Source organism: Heliangelus exortis, chromosome 1, assembly GCF_036169615.1.
Source record: "Heliangelus exortis chromosome 1, bHelExo1.hap1, whole genome shotgun sequence".
Classification (NCBI taxonomy): domain Eukaryota; kingdom Metazoa; phylum Chordata; class Aves; order Apodiformes; family Trochilidae; genus Heliangelus; species Heliangelus exortis.
This window is the reverse complement of record NC_092422.1, coordinates 146,972,232-146,997,098: the sequence shown is the minus strand read 5'-3', so window position 1 is coordinate 146,997,098 and position 24,867 is coordinate 146,972,232. Positions and strand designations below refer to the sequence as shown.

Genomic DNA, 24,867 nt, shown 5'->3' with positions numbered 1-24,867 from the left:
GTGAGGGGATTCAGTCAACAGAATGAAACAGTGTGAGCTGGAACTGGACCAGCAGGAGTGAGGACAAACCACCACACAAGAGAGGAAATGCCAGGCAACAGCCACAAGAGACAGTGTCTTCTCTTTAGCCAACATGGCATTTCTAACCATCATAAGCCTTCTGAAGGCACCTCAAAGTGCTGATTCAGAGGGTGTGAGACACTGAAAGCATTTAATAAAGCACCTGGGATTCCCCTAAGCATTGGGCCAAGCAGACTGTTCAGCTGCCTGAGATCTGAGAGCACCCTGGCTATAGAGGAGCACATACATTGCTCCCCTTTTCTATAGACACGTGGCTTGGGAATGTAGTTTTCCCAGTGAGTAGTGTGGCTGAGCACCTCAGGGGCCCAACAGCAGCCTCACCATAACCCCAACCTGTCCACTTGTCCCACTCCTCCTACAAGCAGCAGTCCCTGGGGACTCTGAGAGGAGGAGGATGTGGTGAAGGTGGAGGAGGGATGGAGGCCCCGAGCCTGCTGCCCTGTCCCTACAGCAGCAGCACAGGAGGGAGAGGAGACAACAGTACCTTTCGCAGAGCTGGAATTCGCCCATGGGGAAGCGGTAGCTCCAGCAGTTGGAGTCACTGTCCGAGGTGAAGACCTTCTCCTTGTGCTTCTCCGACTGGATGTGCTGCTGCCATTGCTTCTTGCTGTTGCTGTTCTTCCCACAGAGCCAGCAGTGGTAGCCCATCTGGCCGGTGCAGACAGGGCAAAGCACCAGTCAGTGCATTGACAATCACACCCTTTGGCCTTCTCCATGCTGGCACTGCCTCTCCCCATCTCACTCCAGAGCACCCTGGAAGCTCTGCTCAGTCTATGACCTCCCACACTTCCCTGCCACGTCATGTTTAGGGCACTATACTCCCAACTAAGGGCAAGCAGAGGATATGCCCTGTCAGTGTCTACCTACAGCTCAAACAAGCTCAGAGAATGAGGCAGCTCAGTTCATGCATGTGGTCCCCCTGCCCCTGCTGATGGCCCAGGTGGAGTCTGACTGCCAGGCCCACAAGTAATGCAGGACTCTTCAGGAGCACAAACTCATATACCAGTCACCACCCCTGGGCTGAAGAGACACATCTGCCTCTAGTTTTCCCAGGCTGCTGTGCTGCTGACCCAGCACTTCTCCAAGCTTCTTCCTTTTTTCTGACAGCCCAGAAATGGCTTTGCCAGCTTTCCCAGGTGCAGGCAGGAATCCTGGGGAGAGGCTGAGCCCACGCAAAAGGGAACCTAAGGTAGACTCCTACTGACTTGAGGATTAACAGAAAAGCCATTGCAGAGTCTTGCTGACCCCAGGACAATCTCTCCTTGTGTCATCTGTGTTGCTCCAAGCTCTCCCTTTAACCTACAGTGGCATGGGCACTTTCCCACAAGAGCAATGAAGTCTGTACTAGCTCACACCTGGAGCACAGGAGGGGAGCAGGTTGTCAGCATGGAGAAGGAGGAGGAAGAGGGAAGAAGGACAAGAGATGAGCTGATTACCATGATGTCTGCGTAGTCAGTCGGCATCTGGATCTGTTTCTCCCCTTCTCGTGAGGTGAGTGGTGTCCCCTCTCCAGGCTTCCCAGGATTATGTTTCTTTAGCCACATGTCATAGATCTGCTGCATATCTAGTACTGCACAAAGGTGACCTGTGAAGTCACTCAGACAACCTCCCGCACCATCCACAAACCATGTGAAAAGTATGAATTTGGGGACAGCTCTTCCCACCCTTCTCCACTGCAGCAGCCCCTGCCATCAGGCTGAAGGCCTGTGCTCTGGAGGCTCATAAAAGCCCCAGGGAGAGGAACCAAATTCACATCACACCACCTGGCATAGCAAGGTATCTTCTGTGAGTTGAGGAGCAACCCTGACAGCAGCTACACAAAGTATTCAGCAGGGAGGAGTGAAAATGCCCCAAGATCTCCAATGGACTTCACTGCACAAGCGATTCTCCATCTGGCCTGATTATGCTTGACGCCAGCAGACATTTTAGTCCAGCAGGGAGCTAAGGCGATGTGCTGGATTCAGATCCATCCTTTCCCTCTCATCCTAACCTTCATCCTCAGCATTCAAGGAGGAGAGCCCTCAAGAAAGTTGGCCACAGGAAGCACTAGGGAGGAAGACCTAATGATAGCTTGCTCCAGGCTCAAAACCTGCACAGATGACTGCACAGTTTATGCTGTTTGGTGCTTTTTGTTTAAAACCCACTAAGCATAATAGTGGGAAGGGAAAATTTGTGTGAAAGCTTTGACTGCACATCTGCCTTTCCAAAAGACTCCTGAAAGAGGCTATGGAAACTAGGTTTGCTAATATCAATGAGATGCTGTAAGTGCATCTGCTAGTGATTTACTCCTGGCTAAATGGATAACCAAGGCATTCAAGGAAGCTGGGGATAATGAGTGCAAATTTCCCCAGACTGAAACAAGGTTCCTGTTTGAAGGTTCACCTTCCTGCTTGAACAAACACACCCAGACTGGTCTGGAGTACTTTAAAGGCCTCAGCAGCCAATGAAGTGAACTGTGACAAAAAGCATTTGGTCCGGCTTAAAGGCCCTCTCACACAAGCATAAAGAGTGAACAAACTCAGAGCAGAGGAAAAAAACCTTTCAAGGTCTCCAGTATCTCCCAACAGACCTAGCTGAGCACCTGGACAACTGGGCCTTGCAAAGACTTTTTTTATTTAGACTGTAAAACAACACAAGCAAGCTGTTGGTCTGAATAAACAAGAGTTGCTGCCAGAGAGCTGGCTGTCCAGGACATGGGCAACCCCCCAGCTTTCCCCTAAAATGTATGTTGGGAACCTGCGTAATTAATTCCAGACAAGCTCCTCCACAGAGGCACCGCCCAAAGATGTTCTCATTCAGGATTTTGAATCCACCCCTTTGAATACAATGCCACGAGCAGGGAGTGTTGCAGCCCAGGAGCAAGGGATATGCGCAGAAATGGGCAAGAAAGCCAGGGCAGGTACAAGACAGACAAGAAAGATACAGGAGCAGCTACAGGTCAGGACTTGTGCTTTGGCAGAACTCCATGTGGAGCCAGGCCTGGGATAGTACAGGCAAATGGAGAGCCAGCACAGGGTGCTTTCAAAGAGCTGCAGATGGAGAGGGCAACAAGGGAGCAGTGCAAGACGTGGGAACAAATGTCCACCAGTCCCAGTGTGAGGGACTCGAGATATGCACACAAGTTTTAGAAAAGAGAAGCTCTAAATTACTGTAGATGGACCTGCCCCATAATCCCAACTGTGCTCAAAATACCAGCTCTGTCCATCTCCATCTCTGTTGTCAAGAGCCTGTCTTAACAGACCCTGCATCCACTGCCCAAATGTCCTCCTCCCTCTCCCCAGACACTCTGGTCCGTGTTTCCCCCACTCACTTTTATTTTCCTTCATGAAGGTCCACATGTCCCTCTCCTCCGGGCTGTGGGCGAAGGAGCAGTTGCCCACATACTGGCATTTCCTGTCATTTTGTGCATGGATACACAACTGTTAAAAGACAGAGAGCAAAATTTAGCATCTGCACAAACACTCCTTGCTAGAAGGGAAAGTGGGTTCAAAAAAATCAGCCAGGGCATTGAATTGCACACAGAAGAAATCACAAACAAGATACTTCATATGTCATGAACTCATGCTTCTTTTCTTCCAAGCCCTGGATGACATGAAGGGTAAATTTTCCCTATAGACATGCGGGCAGCTCAGTTCATCACCTGTCCTCTCTCATGTTGTCATTTCCATAGGTGACCTGGTGCAAGTACACTTAGTGCTGGCCTTGAACAAGAGAGCAGGGAGCAATCCAGATCGATCCAACACTGTCTCCTGTTGGTCAACTTGCTGGGCCCCAAAGGTGACTCATTCTCCAGCCACTTCAAAGGGGGTGAAGAGCAGCCTTATAGGTTGCTTTCACTGCACTAGCACACACACAACTTTATCTTACACCTACCAAGTGTCACTGCCAGAGAAAATGAGCAGCTTTCCACTGACCTCTCTTCTCCCCTAAGAAGTGGACAGCAGTGTGGAGATCAGCTGCCCCATACAAACTATGGGGGAAGAGACAAGGCTGTTTCTCTCATGGCTGGGGCTGGGTGGGAGCTGAGGGAATGCACACACTCACATGGCAAACTGTGTTGCCCCACAATCTGTGACTTACCTGCTGTCCTTGTCCCCTACTGCAGCATTGCAAATAACTCTTGCTCCCCCTCTCCAACTGAAGCAACTGGCCTGAAAGTGGAGGATGCTCAAGGCCTCATGCATGGCCTTGTGCCTGCCCATGGACTGAGGGGCTGCAGATCTTTAGGGTAGGGGGAGAGGAGCTTTCTCTTTTCGGGGAGGAAGGAAAGGAGAAGGAAAAGCAAACTATCAATCACCATATTCAGGGATGGGGTTGGGGGTTGGATATCTGTGGCTTTTGTCACAGCACTGTTTTTTTTAGCTGAGTTCTTGGTTTTGCTTTCAAAACACATTGTGAGCAAGTTTCACAATCTACATCAACACAGACACAGCAAAGGCAGGGATACACTTCTCCCAAGCACTCCATTTTGCCTCTCACCCACATTGAGAAACCCTGGCCTAAGGGGAAACCTAAATTTCAATCTCAAACCCTGTGCCTGCCACTTCTTGAGATGGTAAATGCATTAGCAGCAATGCCAGAAACTCACATGCCTGTGTGAAGTCATTTAAACTGGTACTGCTCCTTTTTCTGCTCCACCTTTTGATGAACACATTTGAGATCTAGCTGCCATCAGTCTGTCATTACCCCTACCCACCTCAACCAACATGTGCCTGCCTCCCTGCCAGGTTTATAAGGGATCTCCCTCCCAGGTTTATAAGGAAATGGCCCTCAAAGCCCTGCACCATGGTGGAATGGAAGGGGCACTGGGGATGCTAAGCACGGAGCTTACATCATATTGCTGTGGGAAGCTGCGGATGGAAGGCAGTGGTCGGACAAACACCCACTTCTTCTTTGCTTTGGACATCACCAGTGGGATGCGACGTTCCTTCGTCCAACTGAAGAAGAAAGAATAAATCAAGAGAGGCAAAAGGAAGAGCAGAACAAAGTTTTGTTTTCCTCAGAAACCCTTAAATATTGAGAGATGACCTGATCCTCCTGGCTACCTTATCCCTGCACTATCCAGCTGCTCCTGGACATGCACATCTGTGATGGAGAAGACACAAGAAGTCTTTAAGGAGGATTTCTCCCTGTACTTATCACATATTTCCTGGGGTCTTTCTTCTCATGAAGCAACAAAAGTCTCCCCCAAGTCTCACATGATGTCACCACTAAAGATTACTAAACAGCTGCATTCTGCCCTTCGACACAGTCAATTCTTGGGCAATCTGATCCCTGCAATACATTTGGGAATATTTTCTGCTTGAAAGGTGCAGTAGAAATGCAAGTTGCTACAAGCACTGTCTTATGAACAGCTGCCAGGAAGTATTAATTCTTCTGCAGCTCCAGCAAGCAATTACCAGAAGATACCCTGGACAAAACCCACAGCTCTATTCAGCAGCTGAGAAAAGAGGTGTTATCTTTCCTGTTCCAGGAAGCAATCCTCACCGGCTCACTTCCTCCAGCAACTGCTGCTTCTGTCTCTTTTTCAACAAAGGTTTTATATTTGGAATAAGATGCTGGGCTGTGCCTTTGTGGCTTGTGTTATGGCAAGTGAAGTCCCATAGACCCTCCTATCCTACCCATCCAGGCTGCCTGGGTGACACAGGTCACAGTTCCCATGACCCAATGGTGACTTTCCAGCTGATAATCCTCTTCCAGGGGTTTTATAAGAAACTTGGGGACAAGCTGGGCTTGTAGTGATAGGACAAGGGGTAATAGTTTTAAATTAAGAGGGCTGATTCAGAATAGATACAAGAAATTTTTTACCATGAGGGTGTTGAAACACCAGAATAACCCAGGGAGGTGGTAGATGCCCTATCACTGGAGCCATTTAAGGTCAAGCTGGGTGGGGCTCTGAAAAACCTGATCTTGTTGAAGACGTCTCTGCTCACTACAGGAGGGCTGCACAAGATGACCTTTTAGAAGACCTTTCCAACCCAAACCATTCTATGATTTTGTCACACTCAGTATCCTCATGGGCCCCAAGGAGCCAGGAGGTGCAAAGAGAGAAGACATGCATCAAAAAAGGGAAACCAAAGCAAAGAAAGAGTCAACAAAACATACATCGAAGGAAGCAGAATACCTTGAATCTTTGCTAACAGTGACCTGACAGACATCTGCAAACAGCTAGGAGTATAAACAAGGGCAAAGGAGTACACTAGTAACCTTGTTAGGAAGTAACGATAGCAACTGGGAAAAAAGGGAAATGTGGGAGCTGGACTGCATGCACCAGGAGTAACAGTCTGCAGAATTCTGGCAGCAAATAGTAAAGAAGAGAGCTGGAAACTGGAAAACAGTTATCTGCAATGCTTGGTATAGTAACAAACACCATGAGCAGTGAGAGGCTGCTAGGAAACCTTGCAGCCTCTTCAAAAGAGGCAAAAAGAAGCACTGGAGAGGGTAAGAGGAGAAATTCCTGCCCTTGAGGAATGTGTTGGAGGGAAGAGTAGATTGAATTGCTCACCAGTGTCGGGCTTTGGCACTACAGTACTTGAGGTCTTTATCTGGCTCCACCACCTGCCCATTCGTAAAGCACTGGCCACACACAAATTTCATCTGGAGGTCAAAGGTACTTGATGTGGGATTCCGAGGAGAAGCCTAGGGAAAAGAACCACAACTTCAGGCAAACAGAGCCAAAATGCACCCCCCAAAGTGCCCTGGAGACACTGGCAGCTCCCCGCATGCCATCGACAAGCCAGATTAAATCAGAGACAGCCCAGCTCTCCTGTGCCAGCATTAGCTGGTGGCCCATTGAGACAGCAGACAGGACCAAAACCACCACTTGCTTCAGCATGATTTCTTGGGCTTTGACGTCTGGCCAAAAGCACAGCCAGCTTGGCAGCTTCCAGCACTGACCAGGCCTGTCTGTGAACCCCCCACAGCACATCTCCATGTACAGACATGCTCTGTGAGACCTGCTCCAGCACTTAATCCCCACTTCCCCACAGGGAGGGCAATCCACATCCCCCTTGCTGCCCACGGAGACAGCTCAGTTGCACAGCCATGGGAGCCTCCTCAGGAGGAAGCCAGGTTGTGCCACAGCACAGGAACCACCGCTCCTGCCTTTTGGACCAAGAGGCTCATGTCATGTCTAACATTTGACACACTGAAGTCAAAGCTGGGTCATCTTGATACACTTCCAAGCTGTTTCTGGGCAAGTTTCCATCTCTCACAGTTCCCTTGCACTGGGTTTCACAGGCAGTCAGTCAGGATCTCTGCACAAAGGTACAACTGTCACTGTGCGCGGTTCATCCCCTTTCAGCCACTTCACTTCATTGAACTTCTACCTGTCCCCATGAGAAGGCTGTTTCAGGATTATGACTAGCAGACTCTGGAGGAAAAAAAGCAGTCCCATCTCACTGTTGCATGTTTTCTAAGCAAATCTCTGGAAAGCCCTTTGCACTCTGTATCACCACTGGAAGATGAGACTGGTGTCTCCAGGTAACTTCCAAACCAAAAAACCAAACCTAGCTGAATGCCAGTGGCCCTGGACATGGGACTGTGTGAGGGTTGGAGAGAACATCCTGCTCATCAAGATGACTGTGAAGCCCAAAGCCAGGTTCAATGGTGCTTTGAGCAACCTGGTCTAGTGGGAGGTGTCTCTGCCCATGCAGCTGGCATGGAACTAGATGATCTTTAAGGTCCCCTCCAACCCAAACCATTCTATGTTTCTATGACTTCTAACCCAGAGAATCTAACAATAAGCAGTCAGGCAAGCCACGTCCCCAAGGAGCAGACTTCTGACAGTGATTCATTAGCTACAGCACAGACCCTGTGTGCATCCCTTGGCAAAGGGAAAACAGCAAGAACAGGCAGTGTGAAATGAAAGCATATCCCAGGAAATGCCACATAAGCCACTGACTACCACTCTGCATCCTCCAGACCTAGTCTTTCAAAGAAGCAAAGCTCACATATAAAAGGTTCTCTGTTTCAGTGGAAAGCTGACCATAGGTATGTCTGCTACAGCTATGTTTGCCAGCACTGACTTCAAGAGGCCATCAATGCCCTGGTCCCAGCAAAAGGACCCTTCCAGAGAACCATCTTGAAAAGCAGCAGAGATTCCAGCCTAGTCACCTGCAAGATGGCCTTTCTGGTGGCATCCAGCACACAACTTGTTCATCTGTCAGCTTTCATCAGTGCTGGTGACCACCAAGAACACATCAAAGCAGCTGGCTGTGGGATGAGCAGCGCTGAGACCTTGGATATCACCAAAGGCAGCAAGGTGTCTCCCTCTCAGACATGTGGCCTCTGAACAGTACTTTTTCTCCAAAGGATATGACACTACAGCTCGCCACTGACCCAACAAACCTATAGGCCCAAGGTAACAAAATAGCACTGCTGGCATATTCCTTTTTATCAGCTCCACATTAGCTGCCATATAATCCTCCAGATGACAGATCTCCCAGCACATCCAGCAAGCTTGGCTCAAATCTACCGGCGCAGCAAAAACTAAAAATTGAGAAGGTACAACAGATCAGAAAACAAGTAAAGATTTCTTAAGTAATCCTGCTGATCCAGGCTTTATTTCCCACAAATTCTTAACCAAAAGAAGCTCTGTGCATTTCTTCATCAGAGGCGTGCAAACTGCTGGTCAATCCAGCGGGCATGTATTCTCCCAGGGGATTAGAAACCAAGTGAAAAATTAAAGCTGCTGCTGTTGCTACTACATGACTGTATTTGTAAAGGCAAGACACATACCTGGCAGGCTGCTGATAACCAACAGTGTGGAAATTAGTATCACATGAGGCTCCAACAGATGAAGCCAGGCAAAAGTGCCTGGAGCTATGGCACCACCCCTTACTCTGAAGCCAGACAATATAGTGTTAGCTATGCACCATGGCAACCAAATAAATAAAAGTCTTTGGCACAACAGCTCTCCAATTCAGGCTTTGCAGAAAATAGCCCCAGCACAGCTACCCATGTCTCCCAACTTCAGGAACCCTTCTCAGGGATACTGAAATGCTCTCTGAAGGAGCCACATGCCTCAAAGAACTATATAAGGAGCCCTGGTTACTCAACCACCTATCCAAGTGAGCTGTACTTAGGTGCAAGTACCCATTGAGACCTTCCTTTCCTCTCCATGCTTAAATTGCTAATTCCGAGTCCAGTTTTCACAGGGGTTTTGCAGCTGGCTAGTTTAGTAAAAGCAGAACAGCCCTAAAAAAACCAAAACCAACAGAAGACTGAGGGCTAAACCCCCCTAAATTCCTAGGAATGTGATGGGAGTACATGCAGCTACCTATAACAGTCTCTCCTGCTGACTGCCTCTTCAATCTGCACCCACTAGGTTTAGCCTCTGTGGGGCCAGATTTGTGGGGCCAAGTGTGAGAATCCTGGCAGGCATTTAACAAACAGTGTATCTTTATCTTCCATTTCCTGCTAAGTCTCCTGGTCTGTACCATCACAGCTGCTGGGTCCCTGTATGCTGCCTGCCTCTTTTCTGCACAACTGGGTAGCCCCAGCCACTTAACTGAGTCCAACTGGCAGCTGTCACAAAACTGCAGCAAAATCCCTGGGAGAGACTTTGCTTCCGCTGACCAGAGGGCACTGGGGTGAGCATCTATCACAGGGGATGGTGGGAAGGAGGGGTCTGCTTTTACAGCACTCCTGGGAAGTTGTCTTTGCCAGGCAGCCAGCTTGGAAAACTGGAAGGACGCTGAGAAAGCTGAGTCACTTTAGCCTGCTTGGATGGGAGAAAATAATGGCAAAAGTAAACATCTCTCAACAGATACATTAGTCCTGCCTCCAGGATCCTTGGCAGCAAGCCAGCATCTGGAGCACAGCCCTCTGGCTGAGCATGTGCTGATGCCGCAGCAGCGGTTTGCTGTAGCAAACACATAACTCTGGCTGACTTAACTCTGTCTCCCTGCACAGAGCCAGTGCCAGGCTGACCATCTTTACAGACAACTGAAAGTGCTGCTGGTACACACATGCTCATGGTACCAATAATGCTGCTGCTTCGTCTCTGCAGAAACTGATGCCCTGGAAGGGTGGAGAGTGCAGTCCAGCTCAGTGACAGGCATTTCTGGGGCACAGACTTTGCCATTGGTCATCAGTCCTCACACCACTACCCACAAGGCCCAGAAACTGCAGGTCTCTGTCCATACCCTGACAACTGATGTAGCAGGTGTTGTTGTTTCTCTTAACTTCTGCCCCCTGCAAAGCCCAAGAGCCAGAAACAAAACCCTTGTTAAACATTCAGATCCCAGTTGTTTCAGGGGCCAGTTCTGACCATACTTGCTGAACAACTCACTCTTCCAACAGCAGCACCTGCAGACAAAAGTGAATTTGCATGTGCAATGCTTACAGGAAACCAGCTGTCCATCAATCTTTTTTTATCCCCAGACTATGCACAGAGAGTGACAAGACAGAAGTTTTTGGAAAATGCAGGCAGACCCACAGCAGGCAGGACAGAACCAGTCACTAGCCTTCACTCTCCCTGGGGCAGGAATTGCTGATGTAAATTCAGCTACTGTCACAAACTGCTGCAAAATCACACATAGTTTTCCCTGCTGTGGAGATGCAGACAGCTTCTTCTATCCTCACACCTGGAAGAAAGAGATCACAGACAGCTCTGCCTGCAGACACTATTGAGATTATTGAAGCTCAGTTCTCATATCATACAGGCTGTGGAAACTTGTCCTCTCCACTTCCCAGAGGCCCAACTGCTGCTTCCCATCCCTCTCCCCCAATCATTTCAGACCACAACAACAGAAAGGGCTGCACAGGTATCTTGCTGAGTAACTCCTGACTCCATCTCATGCAGTGTAACCAGTATTATAGGTGGACACAGAGCCCACTGCAAACATCAGTGCAGTCACCTGCATCTTTCCTGTTGGGATAGTCCATGCCTACCAGACCTACTTTTCCCCACCATAAGTGACCTACAGCCTTCAGAACACTTCTGTTGGCCAGTAAGCTAGCCAAAAAAAGCTGCTACATACCACGTGAATGATTCAGATCCTTTTCCTCTAGAGGACCTCTGCAGGGTGCACAGGCTGTACTTGGCGCAGGGGAACTCCAGAGTGAGAGGTCCCAGACAAAGGTGAAGCTTTGACAGTAAGGCCCAGGCCAAGGGGTGGCAAGTTCAGGCCTCCACAAGGGGAAAGCAAGCTTCAAGTACGAACAAAAAGGATTCACAACACTTTCTCCAACATTTTACATGACAGAGAATTGCTCCTGTGCCTGAGAGCTTGCTAGGAGGCATGAAGTTTCTCATCTCATCAGAGATATGTACTGAAAGGAACTAAAGAACAAAACCTCCCTGTTCTAAAGGCAAAACTGCTTTAGTTCAACCTCAGGGCTGGGCTGGGGAATCTTTCTCACTGGTTGGGTTCTTCTGCTACACCACAGAACACTCCCCTGGAGAAAAAAATAGGATAAGGCAGCACCATCTGTAGCCAACAGGTTGGAAGGAAGCAATCAAAGAGGTGCCCATTGCTTACAGCACACCTCTACAGGGAAAGCTCTTGTCAGTCCTGGAGGGTGCAGGTAGAGGCACCTTCTCCCACACTGAGAGACTGGTGGCACAAAGAGAGGCAAAGCTCACAGTCTCCTTTTTGCACAGTTCCGCTAAGATCTCTGCCCAGTCTCAAAAGCCCCCTGAGCTGCAAGTTCTACCTACTCCCGTGTTTAGAACAGTCCCATGGGTCATGAGTCACTTTCTTAGTCCTTCAAACTGCTGTATCATCCCTTGGCCACTAAAGGGCAGCAGGACACTTTTGGTCCCCAACCTGTATGGCCATGGTCCCCAAAGTCTCCTGATACCACTTGTAAGGTGTCACAGAAATCGCCCTTCTCTATGCATTGCCTTCCCAGCTCTGGAGGCTTTGTACCACCACCAAAACCAGCAGACAACAAAATGGCAAAACAAGGCACAAAGTTCATCACGAGCACTGCAACCAAGAAAGCTCTCAGCTGTCCTCCTCCTCAGCCAGCCTGGTCTACCTGGCTGTCAAGCACAGCAGTGGGAGGATAAGAAAGAATGTGCTATAACAGTTGTTAGCAAAGCCAGACTGCAAGCCCTCGATGCACCTTGCTTACACTTACCATGCTGTTGGCCGGTTTGCTGGCATGTGCTTCCATCTGCTGCCAGTAATTCTTTGATTCCTGAACGATATCTTCATGGGTCATTCCTGGCAACAAGAGGAGACAGGACTGAGCTATCCTGCTTTGGCCAAGAGAAGAGAAGGAGGGAGGGAACGCAGGAGCTTTTATGATGGGGCTCATTGGGAGTTTTTGCCACTAGCTCGGAAGATCACAGATATCCCACTGAGGCATATTGCATCTTCAAGACTCCAGAAGTCTCACCTAATCCCTGCTGGGACTAATTAGCCTGTTACACATTTCAAGTTGTGAGGGATGCCCGTCAATCAATAGATGAAGAGTTGAAATTCAACACAGACAAACATCAAGTGCAAAGCCAACCAAGGAACACCTGCAAATATGTAACCAGCAAGGAAAGATCTGCAGGGTTTCAGGATTCAGAAATGCAACATCAGGCAATAAGAAAAAGAGTTGGTCAGACTTTAAGGAATTAGACAAAGGTGGAATCTAAGGAATTAGCTCCTGATCAGCTTAAGTGGTGAGAGAACAGCCTGTGCCAGCACCAACCAGCTAGATGGGCACTACAGTTCTCAGAGTGCTAAACAGTAAGGGAAAAGTCTGTAAGAGCAGAAACTGTCTGGTTAATGTGAGAACTTATTACAAAAAAGCCATGTTATTTAAGTGCTATAGAGACACAGATTAGCTGCTGCAACAAACTGAAGCAAGTATCTTAAAATGGACAGCTAACTACAAGTGTAGTGTCAAGGATGGCCTTGATGCAGCACCCCAGCACAGGGAAGTTGCAAAACCTCTGGCTTCACTCTTGCCTATGGTTTTTATTACTGAAGTGAGGGTGTTCTCCAGGCATGCCACATGGACATGATCTTTGCTCTGGGAGCCAGCATGTTCCAGAACTTAAAGGCTGGCAAACACAAGTTTTCCTCTCAGCTCAGGCTGTGTGTAACTTGGGTAAGTTTCAGCATTCCTGACTTCAGTTTCCCCATCTATGATTCTGGCTGTCCAGCACCCTGCCAGGCAACAGTACTGCTGTTTGCACAGGGCTTGGATGGGATGAAGAGCCTTCAGGGAACATCACCAGGGAACTACCAGCTGCTGCATAGCAGGTACTACTCCCAGATCAGGGCTATTCATGAATTTTCTCCTTAATGATCAATCGCAGAAGTAATGGTGTAGAGTTAGAAAAACAGCACTTCCCTCTTCTGTGTCCAAATATTCCAGGGCTGGACACATCTGTACTTTGAAGACAAAAACTACAAAGCTGGGAAAACCACAGCAAAAAGTTAAGATGCTTCCCTGGACCTGGCCAAGGAAGGGCTGATGCAGCTCCCATCTTCTCCATTCTGCACACTTCCACTGTGGTCCTTGAGGTGCAGAACCAACAGAAGAAACATACACAGCTCTTGTCAGAAGAATGAATTTTAAATGAAGTTCTTAGCAAGTGACTGCTTTCTTCCAGTCCCAGATATCTGAACTAAGTCAACAGTACTATCTAAAAATGTGGTCGTTGGGAAAAATACCCCTCCCAAGTATGAAAGGAATTTTACCAATATACCAGCTCTGCAAAGCTTGAAGAGATAATATGGGAGCAAAAAGGACCATGTTTTGATCACTTACAACATTTCAGCATCTTTTGCAACATCACTAGTGAGGACAAAGACTCCGTGCTTTCCTCTGATGGAAGACAGCGAGATGTCTGTGAAAAGCCTGCCCACATTTTCACATTAAGGGAACCTTTACTCCACTAACACAATCCTTTAATTCAGTGAACAAAGCCACAAGCTCTCTAAAAGCTCCAATAGCTGTGAAATGCAACAGCTGCTATGAATGATGCCTCCTTCCTATTCCTGCCAAGCAAATGGTGTCCAAATCAAGCTTTGCCGCCAAAGCTAAAGCATTCCCAGAGAGTGGCAACTACTTTTCTCTGATTCCATAAGGAGGGCTACACTTAAAAGATATAATAAAGTACTGCTCTGGGAACGTGAACTCATAAGGAAAACAGGCTTATATATAAAACCCTGAAAGGAAAAAAGAAAAAAACAAAGAAAAAAACCCCATTCATCCAAACAAAAAACAAACAAGAAAAAAATGATGGCTCTCTCATTGTTGTAAAAGATGGAATAAGCACAAGGTTTACTGACCACCTCTTCAGTTAAACTCTTGTTTAAAGGCTTGTTCATATCCCCAGCTTCCCCTTAGGAAGTCACGTCTTCAAGTAGAAAAGGCAAGATGCAAAAATCAATCTAACCATTTCTTCTCTAGGCTGAAGAGGAAGAAAGAGGGAGAGAGGGAGGAAGGAGGGAGGCAAAGAAACTTTTCTTTAAAAAAAAAAACACAACAAAAATAAATCAACAATGGGGTGGAGAAAAAGACAAGGTGCTTGAGTATTAAGAGTACTCAGAGCACTGTGGACAGTATGATAAGCATGTAGGGCAGCAGTAGTGGGCTACAGCTCAAAGGCAACGTGTTGTCTTAGAAACTGGTGCAATTTTTTCATTTTCTGTTGGCAACTGGGAAGACTAAAAGATGGCATTTACCACAGTGTGCTATTTGTTCATCACTGTCCCTCATGAGCCGAGCCAAGCCACTGAACAATGGTGACAAGGCGCTTGAACAGTGAATTAAAGACATTGCCCCCAATTACATCATTAAAATGGTGAGAAACATCCGTAACGTCTCCTCTCTGAAGTGCTCCCTTTATAGGTCCTGCACTAAACATGACCCTGTGGTAAAAAAAGATGTAGATAGCACTGCGGGTGGACCAGGACCTCCTTGGTTGACAGGAGAGCAGCAAGAGAAACCCTCCAACATGTCACAGAGAGGGGAATGAAAATGCCAGACGTGGCAGTGTTATTATGAGTGACCTAAATGTAATTTCTCCAATAGCCTCTTCAGAGGCATGTCATCAAAGCCTTTTTGGGAAACATGAAGTATCTTGTGATTTCCCACTGTTGGTGAACTTGTTTCGAGAAACTGGAGATACATAAGCCTTCCTTTATGTAAGAGTTTACACCTTTGGGGATTCAGCCCTATCTGATAATCATTTTAAATTATGTAGTTGGCCCAAAGGGAAAGGCTTCCTGGTCTGCAAATCAGTAGCACATGTACAGGGACAAGGGCTAAATCATCTCACAGAACACCTCAGCCCTTTTTCCTCTGTCCCTGAGAAGACTAAGTGCATGCAAACATGAGTGACAACTTCTCAGTATTCCCCAAATCTTCTTCTCCTCTCAGCCGATCCTGGGCACACACTGGAAGAAGCTCGGCTGTACACAGCACCAGCCCTGCACCGGGTCACACTCACCTGAATATTGCTGCAGCAGCCAAACCTTGAGCTCGATGAAACTGTGAGCGAAGTGGCAGCTGTCCTCGCGCAGGCAGCCGTAGCGCACCTCGTGTCGGCACACATCGAACTGGAAGTGCTCCTGGAACTGGCGGATCTTGGAGTACTTCAGGGAGGTGGAACGCACAATGTGGACCAGACACCTGCAGCCAGGCCAAAGGAATAGAAAGCACCAGAGGGTCAAATCTTCACCCCCTTCTCCTTACCTTTGACTTTCAGACATTTGACTCAGCAGGAAAAGGACGTGGAAAATCAACTCCGGGGGACAAAGACTCCCACAGGTAACACCAAACCCCTGCCTTCCCACCCTATCGACCCTAGGTAAGTATTTGCAGTCTCCTCAGCCCATGGGTGATGCTATGCTTAAGTTCAGAGATCAGACACATTTCAAAATACATAGCAAAGATACCAATTCCTCTGGTTCAGCAAGTCTCTAAGTCTCAGGTTGCCAGGAACCAGAAAGGTCTGTCTTACTGTGTACTTGACATGTTTCTTATGTTTGTTTTCCTAAATATTCATTGCCAGCCAGAGGCAGGATGCTGATCTAGAGGCTCTTCAGTTTGACCTTTATGTGAAGGCCAAACTGAAAGGCAAATTAAGTCAATGGAAAACTTAGGCTGACTCCAGAGGGTTTTGCTGATGCCTGAAGTCCCTCAGCACCAGAAGCAAACACACAGGGTGAAGCATGCAATGCTATTTATCATGCTTTGAACGGTCGTATAATTGGAACCCACGGGGAGGAAAGAAAGAAAGAAAGAGATCAGGGCCCTGGAGTTAAACTGGCTGGACTTGTGAGAGATTGCTCCCATAAGCACAAAAATGTTCACTCACTTGTTGTCATGGAAACTGTGTTTGGCAGAAAGGTTGGAGCAGACAGATGGTGTGTCCTTGGTCCCCTTGCTGATAATCCGGGGTTTGCTGTCAAAGCAAATCTGAGAAGAGAAGAATTAGCATGCTGGGAAAATCTTGCAGAGCAGTGAACCAGAGCCTCTTCACTTGAAAGGGGAAGAAGAATCACAGCCAGTCTATTCTAATGTTCAAAGTTAGAAGAAGCCTGGTGAAAACTTTGTGGTAGGGCTTTAAAATAAAGCAAGCAAATTTTTGGAAAAACTTCTGGACAACATTTTTTGGCTTACTCTCAACAGTATTTTCCATTGTGGTTGGAAAAATTTTGGTCAGAGCCACATATTCTTTCCAAGTTACCCAACAGAGCAAGAACAAGGGGGAAAAGATGGGGAGAAATAAAAGAATAGCCAGCTCACAGAAAAGAAATGTTCCTTTACACGTACCACTGCCCTTGTGGGGAAGTGTCTGCTGCAGCGCATCAAAATGGTGCAAGCCAATCCTCAACTGATCAATTCAGTGGCTCAGAACAGCCCACTCAGAAAGTGGGAATTTGTTGCATTACTGGGTTCTGATTTCTAAAATAGCTGGGGCTAAGTTGCAATTCAAAGCAGCAGCTCAAGATAGAGGAAGAGAGAGATGATTCCGTGAGGCTGTGTGCACCTGGTTCAGCTGCAGTCCTAAGAAGGAAAACTACCTCTCCTTTCTCCTACACAGCTGCATCCACTGCTCACTGCCCTTCTGGGAGCAGGGCACTGGCTGCAACATATGGAATCATACAAACACTGAGGTTGAAAAAGACCTTCAAGATCATCAAGCCCAACCTAATGCTGCCAAGTCCACCACTAAACCATGTCCCTAAGCATCACATCTGTAGATGTCTTTTAAATACCTCCAGGGATGGTGACTCTACCACTTCCCTGAACAACCTGTTCCAGTGCCTGACAACTCTTTTGGGAAATAAATTTTTCCCAATATCCAACCTAAACCTCTCCTGGCACAACTTAAGGCCATTTCCTCTCATCATAACACTTTTTGCTAGGCTGCCTCACCCTGCTACAATCTCCTTTCACGTAGATGTAGAGTGTGGTAAGGTCTCCCCTCAGCCTCCTTTTCTTCAGTCTAAACAACCCCAGTTCTCTCAGCTGCTACTCATAAGACTTGTGCTTTAGACCCTTCCATCAGCTCTTTTACCCTTCTGGAGACATATTCCAGCACCTCACTGTATTTCTTGTAGTGAGGGGCCCAAAACTGAACGTGGTACTTGAGGTTTGGCCTCACCAGTGCCAAGTACAGGAGCACAATCACTTCCTGAGTCCTGCTGGCCACACTATTCCTGATACAAGCCAGGATGCTGTTGGCCTTCTTGGCCACCTGGGCACACTGCCAGCTCATGTTCAACCACCTGTCAATTAACATCCCCAGGTCCTTTTCCTCTGACATCTTTCCAGCCACTCTTCCCCAAGCCTGTAGTGTTGCCTGGGATTGTTGTGACCCAAGTGCAGTACCCAACATTTGGCATTGCTGAACCTCAGTATTTGCCTCATAATTTGCCTCAGCCCACCCATTCATCCTGTCCAGGTCCCTCTGTAGAGCTTTTCTACCCTCAGGCAGATCACTCACTCCCAAACTGGTGTAATCTGCAAACCTACTGAGGGTGCATTCAATACACCCATCCAGATCTTTGATAAAGATATTAAAGAGAACTGGCCCCAACACTAAGCCTCAGGGGACACCACTCATGACCAGCCTCCAGTTGGATTCACTGCAACTCTTTGGGCCTGGCCATCCAGCCAGTTTTTTACCCAGTGAAGAGTACACCCATCCAAGCCATCAGCAGCCAGTAGCTCCAGGAGAATGATGAGGGAAATGGTGTCAAAGGCTTTACCACAGTCTAGGTAGACAATATCCACAGCCTTTCCCTCTAAATCAGCAGGTCACTTTGTCATAGAAGGAAATCAGGTTAGTCAGGCAGGACCTGCCTTTCATGAATCCATGCTGACTGGGCCTGACTGTATGCTTATCCCATATGTACCACGTGATTGCACTCAGTATAATCTACTCCATAACTTTCCCTGGCACCAAGGTCAGACTGACAGGCCTATAGTTTCCTGGACCTTTCTTCCATCCTTTCTTGTAGATGGGCATCACACTTGCCAGCCTCCAGTCTACTGTGACCCCCCTAGTTAGCCAGGACTAGCGGTAAATGATGGCAAGAGGCTTGGTGAGCACTTCCACTGGCTCCCTCAGTACTGCTGGATGGATCCCACCCAGCCCTGTGTGTGTCTTGAGTAGTGCAGCAGGGCAGTAACCAGTTCCCTTTGGATTATGAGGGCTTCATTCTGCTCCCTGCCCCTGACTTCCAGCTCAGGGGGCTGGGTGCCCAGAGGACAACTGGTCTTAATATTAAAGACAGAGGCAAAGACAGCACTAAGTACTTCAGCCTTTTCCCTGTCCTTTATCACTGTGTTTTTCCCAATATCCAGTATAGGATGGAGATTCACCTTAGCCCTCCTTCTGTTGCTAGTGTATTTATATAAACATTTTTTATTTTCTTTTTTTATTGTCAGTAGACAGATAAGTCCTAGCTGGGCTTGGGCCTTCAAATTTTTTCCCTGCATAACATCACAACATTCTTGTAGTCTTCCTGAATTGCCTTCCCCTTCTTCCAAAGGCTATGAACTCTTTTGTTTTCCACCTGAACAGTCCAGAATCTGTCTTCTCAAGGTCCAAGGAATCAGTTCTGCTGACCTCCCACCTTACTTCTCCAACAATTAAGCACTCTGTAATTTCATGATTGCTATGCCCAAGAAGGCCTCCAACCATCATCACTCACAAATCCTTCTCTGTTTACAAGCAGGTCCAGCAGGGCACCTTCCCTAGTTGGTCACTCACCAGGTGTGTCAGGAAGTTATCTTCCACACACTCTAGGAACCTCCTAGACTGTTAACTCTCTGCTGTATTGTATTTCCAGCAGACATCTGGGAAGTTGAAGTCCCCCATAGAACAAGGGCTAATGATTAGGAGACTTCTCCCAGCTGTTTATAGAATATTTCATCTGCTGCTTCATTTTGGTTGGGTGGCCTGTAACAGACTCCCACTATATCTGCATTGTTGGCTTTCCCCCTGATTTTTACCCATACTCAGCCCTATTGTCACCATCATTAAGCTCTACACAATCAAAATACTCCCTAAACATACAGGCCACACCACCACATCTCCTTGCTTGCTTCTTCCTTTTTAAAAATTTATAACCATCCATCGCAGCACTTGAGTCAACTACCAACATATCAGTGGTCCAGATACATACTGAGGAGACTCCCACCAGCTCTGTACCTCACAGAGAAAGGTGAAGATGCCCTGATGTTCCTTGAGGAGTTTGGCAACGGTGAGGCTGCTCTGCTTGATCCCACCTAGCGGGTCAAAGAGGAGGTCACGGTTGAGGGTCCCCTTCCTCTCCTCAGTCCACACGTCGATCTCTTCCTGGTGGTACGCGAAGGTGCAGTTATCCCCGTACTTACAGTCCTGCTTGTTAAGCATATCTACAAAGCAACAAACAGCACACACCACCACACAGGGAGGGCAACCCAGTCAGAAACTAAACTCTCTCTCTTCTCCTCCCACTGCCCAAACCTTTACAAGGAGCTGGAAGCAAGAAAACACAGAGTTGAAGAAAAAAGAAAAGACCTCTCCCCCCAGGTTTGTCCACATCAAGGCATTCAGGAAAATTAATGCAAACTCCTGAATGATGACAATCTCAGTAATGCCATCTGTTGTGGAAACTGTCTCAAAATGGAGGCCTGCTTTAAATTCAGTTCCTGGCCAGGCACAGACCACAATTTAATCAACCCCTTTTAAAACTAATCCAGATTAAGTTCTCTTAGCAACCTATCACTAAGGATCCCTGTTATCACAGATCTTGCAATCCCCCCACTTCATCAGGTACTTTGTAATGACACTACTGCCTCAGGGACCAGCCTGGCCACATTGCCTGCTCATACGGAGGGATGGGCTGGAGCAAGGGAGTAGGTAGAGAGAGCTTTTCCTTAAGCAGAACCCCAGCCCTGCTGCTGTCAGGCTGCTGGGTGGAGTGGGACTAATACAGATACATGCTCAGGAGGCAGGTTCTCAGCAAAGCCCATGTCAACAGGGCACCTCTGAGCACTTGGCTGTGCACAGCACCTCACTTTGCCTTTGCAATTCCACCACTTTAATAGCTGCCTGCTCTCCACAACATAGGACCTCATTGCCTGCCAGTCCATGGACTACTGATGGGACAGGAAGACCCACAAGACAACAAGTCATGCCATCTAGAAGTCGCTTCCCAACCTCCCCTGTCATGCACCATACAGCCCCTCCCCAGCCACTGACAGCCCTATCCCCTCCAGATCACCTTTGCAGAGGTAATAGGATCCTACAAAGTTGGTTTTGGTTGGGCGAGGACGGATCCTTTTCCAGGTCTTGTCTTCTGAGCTCTTCAGCCTGCCCAGCAGGATGTCCCGCTTGCACTTGTGCTCCAAGCCTTCCCGATAGGTATAATCACCAGCTTTGGGCCCTGCAGGAGCAAATAACCCCATCAGCCCAGAGAAAGGCAAACCCTCACCCACACCAGTGCTCTGGGAGGCAGAGCAAACTGATCACCTGTTTTGGGATAGCAGATATGACAGGCTTGTTTGAAGACATGAGTAGATGCCAGGGGGTTCTTCACCAGTAGGGCTGTGTTGGGCATTACTGGTTCTGACTGGGACAGCAGGTGCTCTTTGGGCACAGCTGGGTGACTCACTCCACCAAGGCTGACCTGAGCAAAAGCACACATATCTCTCCTCTCAGATCTGCAACCACATGAGTAAGAAACCTCTCTAATTCCTTGACCCATTCCAGTCTGTTTAAAAAACTTCCTCATTTTCTCTCTCACCAAAACATTTATATCTGAAACTGCATTTCCAAAAGAGCTGTATGCAACCTTTACAAAGATAACAAACAGCATGTTATGTTCACTTCAAAGATGGGCCTCTTTCTCCCTTGGAAAGGGACCTCTGTTTTCTATCATGAGCCACAGAACAAAATGTCCCCCTCACTCCTTCCTATTTCTTCTGTCATAACCAACTCATGCATTTGAAGACTATCAACCCTATTTCAACCTAGGGAAAAAAACAAACCACTTATCAGTGAGTCTTCAGGGTGCTCTGAGGACAGAGAGCTCCACATTGAAGTAACAGAGACAGAAAGACATCAGGAACCTAAAAGAGTAATTCTTGTTCCAAGCTTGAGAAACATAGATAATCCTCCTCTTTTACTCCAAGCCTGAAGACACGGGACAAAGGCAGGACAGTGCATCTGGAAAAGCCTCCTGACAGGGGCAGAGAGGAGCAAAGAACCTCACTAGTTTTAAGACAAAGCTGGCTTACTCCACCCCATCATCCTTCAGTGTTATGTGGCTGCCCAGATACTGTGGGACATTGGCCTCCATGGTCATCTGTTGGATCTATAACCTAGATCACCCCATGTTTACCCTGGCAATATATGGAGTTGCAGACAAAAATTAAGGTGGAGCAAACACCTTCCTACTGACTCTGGGGAAATCTTTATCTGCCTTGCCACAACATGGGAGGCAGCACTCACTGGGATGGGTCAAGAAAAGGGGCCCAAATTACCTACATCACCCAAGTCAGTACTACCTTGGCTCCAGAGCACCCTGGGACATCAGCACGGGGGAGCCGCTCACTCACCGCGGGGGATGGTTTTTGGCTGCCAGGTGGGTGTCGCAGTTCCTGAGGGCTAGTTTCTTCTAGGCAAAAGAAAGGAAAAAAAGCCCCACAAAACAAAAACAATGGTTTCACTTTTAGAGGCAGTTCTGCACACAAAAAGACAAACAACTGCTTATTAAATCCATTTGCTTTATTTATTTCATAACATTTTTCCCTACATCCCCTGTCTAAGTCTTGGAAAAACTCCTGGAGAGGCCTTCTTGGTACCCAAACCCTACTGAAACAAACTATGCTGCTAAGCACTGGTGCTCCCAAGGTGGCAACTCCAAGGAAGCCCAATGCTGCCGTGAATCTGAGTGCTGAAGGGCTGCCTGGGAAATCTCTGCTGTTTTCAAAATATCTTTGCTGCAATACTGGGGACAAGTTAGCCAAGAAGCAATCTGCTTTCCCTCCTGGGAGCTACGAATTGCCCGCCATCCTCCACAGGTTTGCTCTTTGTGACATGAGAGTGCCCCATTCACTGCCCTGAATCCAGAGGTGGCAGAGGCCCCCCTTGGCTTCAGTCACTCTGCCCAGCACGATGAGGTCCTAGAAGCGTCACCAAAATTTTGCTCATTTGGTCCAAAATGTCAGAGAGTCACTGGGGAGGGTGGATAAAGCATGTTATAGCCTCGCAAATTCTGCCAAGGGAGGTGCCCTGGACATGAAGACGGGTTTAAATCTCACCACTTCTCATTATACACCTTTGTGTTGCTTTATCCTCTGAGATTTCACACCATGCACACACTACTTACCTGGCACCACACAAACCTCTGAGCCTTTTTCATTACTCCTGAGCTAGTGGACTAGCCTCAGGACCTATTGTGGGCAATGGTGGTGGAACACCACTGTAAGCCCTCAAACAAAAGAAAAGGACAGCCTGACTCCTATGGAAATAACAGCCTGCATATGGAGACTATTACAGGGATAACAGCGATAGAGGTAACAATGGAGGAGTGGAGGTCCACTCCAGTTGCTCAATCTGATTATGTCTCAACCACACCTACTCCTCGTTGCAAATGGATTGTTCAAGTGAAACAGGCCTATAAAAGGAGGTGATGTGAAGGTGGGCTTTGAGAACTTCACTGACATCAACCCTCCCGTTGGCTGGCCCAATGATGGATCCAGGACTGGTGTTTTTATGTTATCTATTTTTTTTCTGTTCTCCCTCACTCTCTCTCTCTCTCTGTACCTTTTCCTTCCTAAAACCATTAAGCAACACAAGGCCCACCACACTTCTTCCCAGGTTGTGCAGCTTGAACATACACTTATTGTGACTTTTATAACTGAAGTATCAGCCTTTATGATCGTGCAGCCTCAGCATATATAATAATTGGAAGTATATGAGTTATTCCTTCTATAGTTCGAATTAAAGATAGTGTTCAAATACAGACCTTGACCTTCATCTGATCAGTCAAGCGTTTCTTTGGACCACAGCATTTTAAATCACTCTCCCAGAAGGGCCAGGTCCAAGACTTAAGGTTGGATCCAGTCACAGCTAGGCTCCTTTTTGAGTTTAGAAAGCAAGGGGGTCTAATCTGAATCTCTCTGGGCTGTCCAATCCGGGTCATGACAGCTTAGACATATTCAGCTGCCTTGCTCACGACATTCTAGATTTGCACTGTCATTCTGCAGCACCAGCAGACAGAGCTGTATGATAGATGTCCTCAGCACTGAATGAAATAACTTTGGCATGCATCCCCAGGTAAAGCAGCACAAAACCCCATCAGCTCTGCACCTACCAATGGCAAAAGAATCCAAGGCATCCAGAGACCCTCTGCTTGTCCCAAAGGAGTCCAGGGCATCAAGCCTTGAGTCTGTGTAGGGAAGCAGATCCAGGGAATCCAGCGAATCTAAGGTGGAGCCACCACTCCCTCCCGGTGGGGCCTCAAAGGCATCCAGGACAGAGGAGGAGGAGGAGAGCTGCTTGGTGGGATCCATCACCAGGCCAAAGGAGGCAGGCGGCAGCGGGGTGGAGACAGGGATGCTGGCTGTAACAACTGGGGGCAGGAGTGGAGCTCCCCCCGGAAACACAGGGATCAGCTGGGGCATCTCCGTTGGCAGACTGGTAGGAATGGTGCCCTGGACCATAGACTTTTGGGAATCAGGAAGGGGGAGGATAAACAGCACATTAGGAATGAGGAACAGAATGAGTGAACACAGAGAGCAACAGGCATGTATTATCTGAATGCATTACCATGTATCATCTGAAGCAAAAGGGTACCCAGCAGCTCCATCCACTCGCAAACTTCCCACAAACCTTCCAAGCTATCTACATTGCACACAGTCTGGACTGAGTGAGGTCCCTGAAGAGATGTTGGGCTACCTGAGCTCATCAGACTGCAAGGCAGAGCCCTGCACTGGGCACTTAAACCAGCTCAGGTTGAGACACAGTGCATGCTGAGTACACACAGTGCCAAGGTCAGGGTAATAACCATTACAGCAACCATTATTCATAGCAACTCTCATCAGAGCCTTCTGGCTCAAGAGGTGTCCTGCATGAATATGATTGCATTGCTTTCAGACCCAAGCTGGCTCACTTGACATCAGCAACACTGGCATCTAAAATCCCATGTAAGTATGAATACAGATTGTCTCTACAGCTCCCAGACCTGTTCAAAGAGCTTAGTCTGAATGCAGCCTGCACAAAATACAAGGTGATGAGAGCATGGCCACTGTATAAAATACAGCCATCATTCCTTCTTCAGCACACTAACTTCTACCCTCAGGCCTGATTCAGGTCCATGG

General features: G+C 47.8%; 1 protein-coding gene across 1 annotated transcript in view; it reads right to left on the bottom strand.

Annotated features, from left to right (window-relative positions):
* Window positions 1-24,867, bottom strand: part of ZC3H7B (zinc finger CCCH-type containing 7B) — a 52,336-nt gene that overhangs the window by 4,428 nt on the left and 23,041 nt on the right. Inside the window, exons 11-23 of the mRNA XM_071738989.1 lie at window positions 23,862-24,213; window positions 22,048-22,157; window positions 21,014-21,170; window positions 20,766-20,927; window positions 19,709-19,914; window positions 16,361-16,461; window positions 15,491-15,672; window positions 12,172-12,257; window positions 6,587-6,720; window positions 4,913-5,018; window positions 3,392-3,500; window positions 1,518-1,651; window positions 566-729 (exon numbers count right to left, since the gene is read on the bottom strand). Coding sequence (XP_071595090.1) covers window positions 566-729; window positions 1,518-1,651; window positions 3,392-3,500; window positions 4,913-5,018; window positions 6,587-6,720; window positions 12,172-12,257; window positions 15,491-15,672; window positions 16,361-16,461; window positions 19,709-19,914; window positions 20,766-20,927; window positions 21,014-21,170; window positions 22,048-22,157; window positions 23,862-24,213 — 2,003 coding nt within the window. The remainder of the gene's footprint in view (window positions 1-565; window positions 730-1,517; window positions 1,652-3,391; window positions 3,501-4,912; window positions 5,019-6,586; window positions 6,721-12,171; window positions 12,258-15,490; window positions 15,673-16,360; window positions 16,462-19,708; window positions 19,915-20,765; window positions 20,928-21,013; window positions 21,171-22,047; window positions 22,158-23,861; window positions 24,214-24,867) is intronic.